Source organism: Oncorhynchus tshawytscha, linkage group LG11 (genome assembly GCF_018296145.1).
Source record: "Oncorhynchus tshawytscha isolate Ot180627B linkage group LG11, Otsh_v2.0, whole genome shotgun sequence".
Classification (NCBI taxonomy): domain Eukaryota; kingdom Metazoa; phylum Chordata; class Actinopteri; order Salmoniformes; family Salmonidae; genus Oncorhynchus; species Oncorhynchus tshawytscha.
Genome location: NC_056439.1, coordinates 25,254,649 through 25,266,754, shown reverse-complemented (window position 1 = coordinate 25,266,754; position 12,106 = coordinate 25,254,649). Strand labels below are relative to the sequence as shown.

At 45.0% G+C, this 12,106-nt stretch overlaps 1 protein-coding gene across 1 annotated transcript in view; it reads left to right on the top strand.

Annotated features, from left to right (window-relative positions):
• Positions 1–12,106, top strand: part of LOC112244970 (ral GTPase-activating protein subunit alpha-1-like) — a 77,651-nt gene that overhangs the window by 37,546 nt on the left and 27,999 nt on the right. Inside the window, 15 exon segments of the mRNA XM_024412881.2 lie at positions 445–569; positions 768–984; positions 1,144–1,326; positions 1,517–1,675; positions 1,769–1,962; positions 2,141–2,239; positions 2,438–2,593; positions 2,689–2,817; positions 4,019–4,144; positions 4,855–4,913; positions 7,276–7,384; positions 8,840–8,950; positions 9,087–9,155; positions 9,362–9,496; positions 11,640–11,823. Coding sequence (XP_024268649.2) covers positions 445–569; positions 768–984; positions 1,144–1,326; positions 1,517–1,675; positions 1,769–1,962; positions 2,141–2,239; positions 2,438–2,593; positions 2,689–2,817; positions 4,019–4,144; positions 4,855–4,913; positions 7,276–7,384; positions 8,840–8,950; positions 9,087–9,155; positions 9,362–9,496; positions 11,640–11,823 — 2,055 coding nt within the window.

Genomic DNA, 12,106 nt, shown 5'->3' with positions numbered 1-12,106 from the left:
CCTAACCACAGTTGAGTTAACGTAGCTTGACTAATCTCTGTTCTGTGGTGTGCTGTACTCATGGCCTCTCTCTGGGAATGCATGTGAGTAACTCCTGCATTGCTTCACTGGTTGTACCCTGTTGTGTTGGTTGGCTTTTCTTTAAGGTTGTTCTGTTGAGCTTTGTGCATCAGTTACCTTAATTCTTATTCTCTATATAACATCACATACAACACCACCGTCACCTTACTGTATGGACTGATACTTTTACACAGGCACACATTTCTGAACTGAACATTGTCCACAGCCTATAGGAAGGACATGCGTTCAAGATTTTTTCCCCAATGCTATTGTGATGATCTGTATGCTAGTGTGGTGAAGATGCTAGTAGTTGTCGTGCTGTGTGTGTCAGTATCTAGAACGGTGGGGTGACGTGCATGTCCTTTGCTCTCTGCCTGAACACAGCCAACAAAGAGGAAACTTGTCAGAAGATGCGGCCTGTGTCCAGTGACGCAGGCAACAGCAGCCAAAACTTTGGCGACCTGATGGACGAGTTTATCCAAGAGCGTCTGCGAGCGGGAGGCACCTCTGTAAGTCGCTGTTCTATTCTCTATTTTCTCTATTTATCTCATGTTCTCACACACGCACACTTAGTTTATCAGCTGAGTGAGTAAGTGAATGTCCTCATCTCATGCTCCCTGAGTGTTAACTTTATTCCTAACATCAGAGTACTATCTTCTCTCTACCCCTTTCTCTCACTCACATTTCCTATCTACCTCTCTTTGCAGGGTATGACCAGGCGTGGCAGCAGCCCCGGTAGTCTGGAGATCCCTAAGGACCTGCCAGAACTCCTGAACCGTCAGAACTCCACACGACCCGTGGACGACCCCGGCGTGCCCTCTGAGTGGACCTCCCCCGCCAGTGGCAGCAGCAGCGACTTAATCAGCTCCGACAGCCAATCGGACTCATTTAACGCCTTCCAGTATGCCAACTGCAAGTTTGAAAGTAAGTCTGACATCACCACAGCTGCTGCTCGCTCAAAGTGTAAAAAAACATGGCGGTGTAACTAAGTAACATAGCAGTGGAGTGTGTTAGAGTGGATTGTAGCTTGCTCTTGTCATGCTGGAGGAGGACTACTTTCTCTGACCGTTGTGGCGCTGTTAGATTTCAGCTTTGGTCCAGATGGCGTTGGTGCGGGGTCGTTGGACCAGGATAACACTAGCCTGGGAGGAGTACCCCAGACTGCAGAGGAACAGGAGCTGTCCAGCCTCACCACCCTGCACATTGACTCAGAGACCAGTAGTCTGAGCCAGCTTGGCCTGTCTGCAGATACCGTCACCATCACAGGTCAGAGCTGCAGATCAACAAATCAGAATACATCACCTTTCAATGTCCACATCTCTCATCCTTTTCTACATCTTAGTGACTTTCCTACTTAACAAAATCACTTGAATCATCTGGAAAAATATGTATTAAATCCAATCAACTATTATTACTACCTAATTAATTACATTCCTTTGTTTGTGACTCCCTCCAGGTTCAGAGAGTGCGTCCCCGATGCATTCCCTGGGGTGTTCCCGCTCTCAGACCCCATCCCCAGCCACGCTGACCGCTGAACATGTAGCTCTGCAGCACAAGGACCTGCAGCTGGATGAGAAACTACATCACTCTGTAGTACAGACTCCAGATGACCTGGGTAATACACATACACACTGCTCTCATCACCTAACGCACAACACACTCAGCCTTTTTGGATACTAAAAGTGCCATCCCTCTTCTATCCTCTCAGAAACCAGTGAGTTCCCTACAGAGGACTCCAGTGTGATGGCTGGTGGCTCGCTGACCGGTTGGCACGCTGACGTTGCCACGGTGATGTGGCGGAGAATGCTAGGCATTCTGGGAGATGTGAACACCATTAAGGACCCAGAGATCCACGCGCAGGTCTTTGACTACCTCTGTGAGCTGTGGCAGAACCTGGCCAAGGTAGGGAATCATATGGGCACCAATCCGACTGTGTACTCCATACATTGACAGGCCCTTAGATCGCGTCACACATCAGACTGGTTCACACAAGACACTCACTCATGACATTCACTCACTCTCTCTCTCCCCTCTCTCTCTCCGCTTCTATCATTCATTGTGTTTCTCTCTCTCGCATCAGATCAGAGATAATCTGGGGATCTCTCTGGACAACCAGACGTCTCCTCCTCCCCCGGTCCTCATCCCTCCCCTTCGGATCCTCACCCCCTGGCTCTTCAAAGTTCGTACCTCTCACCGTTCCCTTATATAATCCGTTCTGGAAAAGTCACTTCACTTCTTCACACGCTATCCTCTGAATTTCAGGGAAACAAATGCGCAGATGCAAGCGAGCATTCTTTTTACCATGACCCTGATGTAAAAGTGGACAAAGTTATACTTCTACTCTTGTATCTGTGACTGCTTGTTGTTCACTGTACAGGCGACCATGCTGACTGAGAGGTACAAACAGGGAAAGCTGCACGCCTACAAGCTCATCTGTAAGATCATGAAGAGGAGGCAGGACGTATCGCCCAACTCTGACTTCCTCACACACTTCTACAACATCATGCACTGTGGCCTCATGCATGTCGACCAGGTGTGTTTGTGTGGCAATCTGCCAATCTCCTCGCGTCATGGTGAATATTGGTCTCCCTCTCTCTCTGAAACACTCTCACTCTCTGTGTTTCTCAGGACATAGTGAATACCATCATTAAGCACTGTTCTCCTCGGTTCTTCTGCGTCGGCCTTCCCGGGGCCACCATGCTCATCCTGGACTTTATCATCGCAGCCAGCAGAGTCACAGCCTGCTCTTCGCTCAACGTGAGAACATCACCACCATTCACCTTCTCGGATTCCATATACACACAAATTATCAGGGCTCAAAACCAAAACATACTCATTTGCGACCCTTTGACTTGGCAGTGCGACACCAATTTTTTAAGTCTTAGCTTGGGTGCCAATGAATTGTTTTAGCTGGTCACTTTAGTTTTTGGTTCACAATAAAAATACAAAACATTATTATTGTGACATTCTGACAGAGAGGGGAGTTACAGCTGTCTGTGAATATATAATTTATCACATCTCAATTTTGAGTTAATGGCACCACTTTACAGCCGGAGTAGGCTATGTAGTACACTATTTATACAAAAGTATGTGGGCAGCCCTTCAAATGAGTGGATTCGGCTATTTCAGCCACACCTCTTGCTGACAGGTGTATAAAATCAAGCGCACAGCCATGCAATCTCCGTAGACAAACATTGGCAGTAGAATGGCCTTACTGAAGAGCGCGGTGATTTTCAACGTGGCACCGTCATGGGATGCCACCTTTCCAACAAGTCAGTTTGTCAAATTTCTGCCCTGCTAGAGCTGCCTCGGTCAACTGTAAGTGCTGTTATTGTGAAGTGAAACGTATTTTTATAAGCCCAATCATTGCGCAACAATTCTAAAGGCAATCGCGTGTTAAAAACAGTTTTGATGGCCACAATTAAGTAGAGCAATTTTTGGTAATTGAAGCGCGTTTCTCATTCAAGTGCATAGGCAACCGTAGGCAGGCTTCAGCATGGTAGATTGGTGATAGTAGATTGACATAGACTAGTGATGAGATCCAACTGGGAATTCTATTTTGTTATCGAAGCTCTAGTTTTTAAATATAATATGGTTTGAGAATAACAATATTGTCAGGCCAGGCGTATATCCAATATGCTGTGATAATGTATTTGGCCTCTGCCCAAACCTCATTCCTACAGAGCTGTTTCTATTAGGTTCATGTTACATTTCTTTTAAGTATATATGAAAAAAATATATCAATCTGAGTGGTAGATCTCAGCTTGCTTTTTGACTGCGAAAGTGATCTTGGCACACTTCTGAATGCACCACGCTACACTGACCCCCAGTACAGTTCGATAGTCTGTTTCAACACCGTCATCTTCTGTTTGCCCATGGCTGAATTGCAAAGGATAGTGTTGTGATATGGATTTAAACTGTGTATGTGAGTTGACACAGACGTCTGTCCGTCTGTCAGGCCCCGCGGGTGGAGGCTCAGATCCTGCTGGGTTCTCTGGTGTGTTTCCCTAACCTGTATGAGGAGCTGCCCGCCCTGCACCCCACCACCGCTGACGTGGTCATGACCAAGTTCAGAGACGTCAAGGTAACTGTCCTCATGTGGGGTGGTTGCTTAACTCTTGTCTTCAACCTTCTTTACTCTATTGCTTCAACCTGTAGTAACCGGTTCCAAAGAAGTGGTCATTTTGTACCATTTTACAAGATGGTCAGAGAGAGGGGTATATTGAAAAGATAGGAGGGGGACAGAGTTTGTCAAAGGGCAGTGGGCGTTGAGTTTATTACCAATACTGACAGGGGCATTAATGACCTGGAGGTGGCATCACTAATCACCAGTAACAGTTAGACCACCTAACCCACATACTGTTTGATGTTGTATCAAACACACATTAAACCGAATTACCTTTTTTTTTTTTTTTTTTCTATCCCTGTGGTGCTGAGGGAGCATCAACGCCAGCCTAGCTAACTCTCTAATGGGTGATTAGCTATGCCACAGGCGCTCATTCACAGGACCTTGTTGTTATTGGGCCGCTTTTGGTTGATTGCTGGTTAAAGAGCTAATTCCATGCATGAGAGCGTTTCATATTTGGACAGAGAATTTCACACGATGGCATCTGATAGCCTGGGTCTGGCTATGAATGACAAAGCACTGGTTAATTCAGCCAATAGGGAGTCTGTTTTGTATGTGTGTGCATCTGTGTTTTCAGCAGACCTACAGATTTTGCTGGAGCCCGGGGAATAAAACCGTCTGATTCGTACATTCATCTGTCGATTGATTGACTCTGTTCTCTGTTTTAGGAACACATCATCAAACACATCCTGAGTTCAGCAAGAGATGAGCCTTCAGCCCCAGCCAGGTATTTTTCTCATGTCTCGAGCTCTTGAATTAAACGACAATCAACATTTACATCACTGACATAGATTATACGATAACATACATAGACAGTTGTGAGGTAGATTACTAGCATATGACAGTAAAGCAGTCTTTGTCTCTCTGACCTGAGGAAGACATCTGCCCAGTAGATTAATGTAATAATAATGGTGATAATGGTTGTGGCAGACAATAGGCCATGAGAGCTGGGGTTTTGGAGGGGGAAATAATCAATGTTGTCAGATTTGTCTGGTCATCCATACTATAACCTAGCCAGACAGACAGATTAAGCCAAGTGTCATCTGAAGTAATCCACTGACTGTAGGCTTATGAGGGAGTGAGGAGTAGTGTACTCCCCTTGCCCCCTTCTGTGTCCCAAATGGAACCCTATTCTCTACAGTGCACTACTTTTGACCAGAGCCCTATGGGCCCTGGTCAGAAATTTGACACTTTATATGGAATAGGGTTCTATTTGGTGGACAGTCTCTGTCTTCTGCAGGACCGGGCCCCCTCGGTGAAAGAGGTGCTGGTTTGGGTGTCCGTGCCACGGTGTTAGACAGCTAAATACTGAGAGACCTGGGGGGCTGGACGTGAGGGAATGAGGAGGAGGGTGTCACTGTTTTGTCTGTGGTGACATTTAAAACAGTCCTTGGTTATACTGTAGTCTACACAGCATATTGTCCCTGTTCGTCTCATACAAGGTCCGACTGACAATGACATTACCAGTTGATTAAGCGTTTACATTGCATTTGGAATGTATTCAGACCCCTTCCCCTTTTCTATGTTTTGTTACGTCACAGCCTTATTCTAAAATTGATGAAATTCATGTTTTTCCTCATCAATCTACACACAATACCCCTTAATTACTGTGAAAACAGGTTTTTAGAAATGTTTGCAAATGTATTAAAAATAAACGGATACCTTATTTACATAAGCATTCAGACCCTTTGCTATGAGACTCGAAATTGAGCTCAGGTGCATCCTGTTTCCATTGATCATCCTTGAAATGTTTCTACAACTTGATAGGAGTCCACCTTATGATATATTCAATTGGTTGGACATGATTTGGAAAGCCACACACCTGTCTACATAAGGTCCCACAGTTGACATTGCATGTCAGATTAAAAACCAATCCATGAGGTCCAAGGAATGGTCCGTAGAGCTTCGAGACAGGATTGTGTGGAGGCACAGATCTGGGGAAGGGTACCACATTTCTTTTGCAGTATTGAAGGTCCCCAAGAACACAGTGGCATCCATCATTCTTAAATGGAAGAAGTTTGGAACCACCAATACAATTTCTGGAGCTTGCCGCACGGCCAAACTGAGAAATCGGGGGAGAAGGACCTTGGTCATGGAGGTGACCAAGAACCTGATGTTCACTTTGACAGAGCTCCAGAGTTCCTCTTTGGTGATGTAAGAACCTTCCAGAAGGACAACCATCTCTGCAGCACTCCACCAATCAGACCTAAATGGTAGAGTGGCCAGACGGAAGCCACTCCTCAGTAAAAGGCACATGATGTCCCGCTTGGAGTTTGCCAAAAGGCACTAAAGAACTCTCAGACCATGAGAAACAAGATTCTTTGGTTTGATGAAACCAAGATTGAATTCTTTGGCTTGATTGCCAAGCGTCACATCTGGAGGAAACCTGGCACCATCCCTATGGTAAAGCATGGTGGTGGCAGCATCATGCTGTGGGGATGTTTTCAGAGGCAGGGACTGGGAGACTAGTCAGGACCAAGGGAAAGATGAACGGAGCAAAGTACAGAGAGATCCTTGATGAAAACCTGCTCCAGAACACTCAGGACCTCAGACTGGGGCGAAGGTTCACCTTCCAACAGGACAACGACACAGCCAAGACAGCGCAGGAGTGGCTTTGCGACAAGTCTCTGAATGTCCTTGAGTGGCCCAGCCAGAGCCCGGACTTGAACCCGATCTAACATCTCTGGAGAGACCTGAAAATAGCTGTGCAGCGAAGCTCCCCATCCAACCTGACAGAGGTTGAGTGGATCTGCGGAGAAGAATGGGAGAAACTTCCCAAATACAGTTGTGCCAAGTAAAGGGTCTGAATAGTTGTGTAAATGTGATATTTCAGTTTTTTTTATACCTTTTGCTAACATTTCTAAAAAATCTCATTATTGTCTAGATTGAGAGGGAAAAAACGATTTAATCGATTTTAGAATAAGACTGTAACGTAACAAAATGTGGACAAAGTCAAGAGGTCTGAATACTTTCCAAATGCACTGTATGTATGTGTTAATGTGGGTTTATGGGTTACCAACTTTAACATGTGACATAATTTATAATGGGCTAAGATGAATGAATGAATAGTTGTTGTTTGCCCTCGTCAGGTGTGTGGCCCTGTGCAGTCTGGGTATCTGGCTGTGTGAGGAGTTGGTCCACGGCACCCAACACACTCAGATCAAAGAAGCCCTCAACGTCATCTGTGTCACTCTGAAGGTAGCTATATATAATATGCCACTTTACTTAGCAGACGCTTTTGTCTAAAGTGACTAATAGTTCTGTGATGTGATCGCTGCAGGAATTGAACCCATAACCTTGGTGCTTTTGGCATCATCTGCCATGCACAGTGACTTGAATTTTGAAATGTGTTGCCTTGCCTTCATCCCTTGCCATGGGAAGTGTTCTGTTGCAGTCCCTGGTTAGAAGTAGCACAGCAGCAGCAGTCTCCCTGTGGCCTGGTCTGTGTGGTGTTTACTGGCACACTTAGTTTTAGCCTGCCTGGAGAGAGAGAGCGATGGGCTGCACTGAGTAGCCAGAAGAAGCTTACTGACACTACCGTCTGGTCTGGGCCCCCCCACACACTCACACCACCCAACTCTAACCCAGCTAAATCTGGCCCGACTGTCAACATGTTTGGCTTCTCCACTGCGCTCCACTCTCCTCAGACAGAAGTCTAATCCAGTGAAGAATGCATGCTCCACCGACCTCAAGGAATTATTATATTTCTATCGTCTGAAATGAGGGCGCTTGTCAAACGGCCCCCCTTCTCTCCCTCCTCCTGTCCATACTGTTATCCAATCAAATGGGATAGCTGGTGATCCGGCCCATTGTTTTGTGTGGGCATTGGCACTGTTGGTCTGGAGAAGCACTCTGCAGTCTTCCTGAGCCAGGGTCACAATGAGAAGGAGAGGAGGGTCGTCTCCCTGAGCCCCTTACACACCCCTCACACAGTCACAATGGCTCTTGCTCAATTGTCTAAAATGTCCGTCCTCTCCACGTCCTTTCCTTTATTGCACTGATCTGAAATAACTGACCAGGTGAAAGCCCGTCGCCTTTTCACCTATCAAGTGTTTTCCAATTGGTGAAGATGAAGGGGAGGAGATTTTTAAGCAATTAAGATAGTGCCAGAAAGAGGAGGAGGGAATAGCAGAGCCCCTTCAGCCTACACCTCACAGTGAGAGGAGGGTCGAGCCCCCCACCCTCCCTCTCAATGAGTGTTTGGGCCTCTTCCAGTCAGCAGAATTAGGCTCATCCACACCTTAATCCTGATCACAGATCAAGACAGTCTCTGACACAATGTGCTGTTTTTCTCCTGTGGAGAGAAATGTTTGTAGTTTTTAATATATCTAAGTGAGTGACTAACAAAATCAATGGCTGCATTTTCACTACAATCTACAAAGTGTTAGCTGACAAGGGCTTATTAAGTGGCTGTCATTTACTGACAAAACAAGTGAAAAAATGCTGATGCAGGCACATTTTGAAATGACACATGGTGTATTCTACTATTCTAACTCTCAACAGTAAGTTGAGATGTTTTTTATGTGTTTTTGGCGGGGGAGATTGATCTGCAGACCTACGGGGGGTGCCTGCGGACCGCACGTTGCCCATCCCTGCTCTACACTACTCTACATCTGCTGAGAGTAGCCAGTGTGTCTGTTTTTTGTTTTTCAGTTTCCAAATAAAACTGTTGCGCTGGTGGCTTCCGACATTCTGCACTTGCTCATAAACTATGTCGATGACCTTCAGAAATTCCCCCCAGACACTCCAAAGAAAATAGTTGAGGTAAATTTGCGTGTCCATTTTATTTATGCGTTAAGGTATGTAAATTATTCCTGGAGCTTTTCAAGAGTATCCTTTTTAAATGACAAAACAATACAGTATCTTTTTGCTTTCAATTTTGTTTTAACTCTTGTTTCAGATCCTCATAGCGACCGTAACTCACCTGCTCCCCACCACAGAATCTTCCCCTCATGAACTGGACAAGAGGGTATGTCACCTTACCTCATACACAACTCTCCTAGTCAAATGGAGACCTATTAATAATACAACATTACTGTTAGTTTTCTGTTTACAGTACTGGCCTGACATGGTTTTTTGCAGAAGCACAATTCATTTTCTGTCAAGATCCAGTATTTTGTTCTCTGCTTTTTTGATGTAATCAAACTGTATTTGTTGTGGCCTGTCTGTCCCTAGTTGGTGGTGTCTCTGCTGTTGTGCCTCCTGGATTGGGTGATGGCCCTGCCTCCTAAGACTCTGCTGCAGCCTGTCCAAACACTCAGCCCTGACAAGGACAAGCCAGACAAGTCTGTCCTTAGCTGTATCTATAAGGTATGCCCAATCCAAAAATTTAACTTTCTATGTGAGCTTTCTGAAGTAGCATTGCGAATTGATTGACTTCAAGACAATATATACAGTTTAAGTCGGAAGTTTACATACACCTTAGCCAAGTACATTTAAACTTAGTTTTTCCACAATTCCTGACATTTAATCCTCGTAAAAATTCCCTGTCTTAGGTCAGTTAGGATCACCACTTTATTTTAAGAATGTGAAATGTCAGAATAATACTAGAGAGATTTATTCCAGCTTTTATTTATTTCGTCACATTCCCAGTGGGTCAGTAGTTTACATACACTCAATTAGTATTTGGTAGCATTGCCTTTAAATTGTTTAACTTGGGTCAAATGTTTTGGGGAGCCTTCCACAAGCTTCCCACAATAAGTTGGGTGAATTTTGGCCCATTCCTCCTGACAGAGCGGGTGTAACTGAGTCAGGTTTGTAGGCCTCCTTGCTCGCACACGCTTTTTCAGTTCTGCCCACACATTTTATATAGGATTGAGGTAAGGGCTTTTGTGATGGCCACTCCAATACCTTGACTTTGTTGTCCTTAAGCCATTTTGCCACAACTTTGGAAGTATGCTTGGGGTCATTGTTAATTTGGAAGACCCATTTGCGTCCAAGCTTCCTGATTGATGTCTTGAAATATTGCTTCAATATATCCACAATTTTCCCCTCTCATGATGCCATCTATTTTGTGAAGTGCACCAGTCCCTCCTGCAGCAAAGCACCCCCACAATGTGATGCTGCCACCCCTGTGCTTCATGGTTGGGATGGTGTTTTTCAGCTTGCAAGCCTCCCCCTTTTTCCTCCAAACATAATGATGGTCATTATGGCCAAACAGTTCTATTTTTGTTTCATCAGACCAGAGGACATTTCTCCAAAAAGTACTTTGTCCCCATGTGCAGTTGTAAACCATTGTCTGGCTTTTTTATGGTGGATTTGGAGCAGTGGCTTCTTCTTTGCTGAACGGCCTTTCAGGTTATGTCGATATAGGACTCGTTTTCCTGTGGATATAGATACTTTTGTACCTGTTTTCCTCCAGCATCTTCACAGGGCACTTTTCGTACCAAGTACGTTCATCTCGAGGAGACAGAACGCGTCTCCTTCCTGAGCGGTAAGACGGCAGCGTGGTCCCATGGTGTTTATACTTGCGTACTATTGTTTGTACAGATGAACGTGGTACCTTCAGGCATTTGGAAATTGCTCCCAGGGATGAACCAGACTTGTGAGGTCTTGGCTGATTTTCTTTTGATTTTCCCATGATGTCAAGCAAAGAGGCACCTCCAATTGACTCCAATTATGTAAATTAGCCTATCAGAAGCTTCTAAAGCCATGACATCATTTTCTGGAATATTTTCCAAGCTGTTTAAAGACACAGTCAACTTAGTGTATGTAAACTTCTGACCCACTGGAATTGTGATGCAGTGAATTATAAGTGAAATAATCTGTCTGAGAACAATTGTCATGCACAAAGTAGATGTCCTAACCGACTTCCCAAAACTATAGTTTGTTTAACAAGAAATGTGTGGAATGGTTGAAAAATGAGTTAATGACTCCAACCTAAGTGTATGTAAACTTCCGACTTCAACTGTAATGTCGACGTATTCGATTTTACTTGTATATATGCTAGCAGGGATCTCTGCTTCACGTTGACAGCAGCATATAGTGGGGGTGTTGAACACAAACCACCTAGTAGTATTTCTCTGTGTTTAGTTTTTTTTTTTTTTGTAATGGAGCTATTAGCAGAGGCTTTCTGTGGCAGGGTGTCTGTCTTTCTCTGAAGTCATTAATGGTGGAACAGTTCAGGACTGCTTCGTTACATCTTTAATACAGACTGGGGGGACTCCTTCCTAATGCATGCCACAGCTGGCACTCAGTGCACCCAGACTCACTCACTGCTCAGTAGTCAGTCCTCGGTAGTCAGCACTCAATCACAGCATTCTCTCTTCCCATTATTACCACCCTCTCTGTCTCCATGGAAACGCACAGTGACGGGATTGGCAGATAATTTAATTACCATCTCTTTCTTTCTCTCTCTATAGAAAACTACAGTCGTGTGAAATACGGTAGTGTTAATTGATTGATTTCTTGGGTCTTTCTCCAATCTTCCCTTTCTTCCCTTCTCTACTCTCAGGTGCTGCATGGCTGTGTGTATGGGGCCCAGAACTTCAACAGCCCCAGGTATTTCCCCATGAACCTGTCAGACCTGACTAGTCCTGACTACGACCCCTTCCTGCTGCTGGAGAGTTTGAAGGAACCAGAGCCCCTCCACTCCCCTGACTCAGAACGCTCCTCCAAACTACAACCGGTCACCGAGGGTAAGAACACTACCTGTTCTGTTGCTACTTCTCCTTTTCTCAGTCACATTGTCATCTCTACATATCCTACTCGTTCATGTTTTAGTCCATATAACCTCGTGGATATTCAAAAGCCCCTTTTTCGAAATGTCTTGGTTGCACTTTACACTACATAGTAACTATAACCATGTTATTACCGTTATTCCGATCCTGACATTTTTGTCGCCCCACTGAAATCATACCAACTATCTGATGAGGAGAGGGAAAATGGATGAGCTGAGTCCAGTCACTGTGGCTGCTCTGC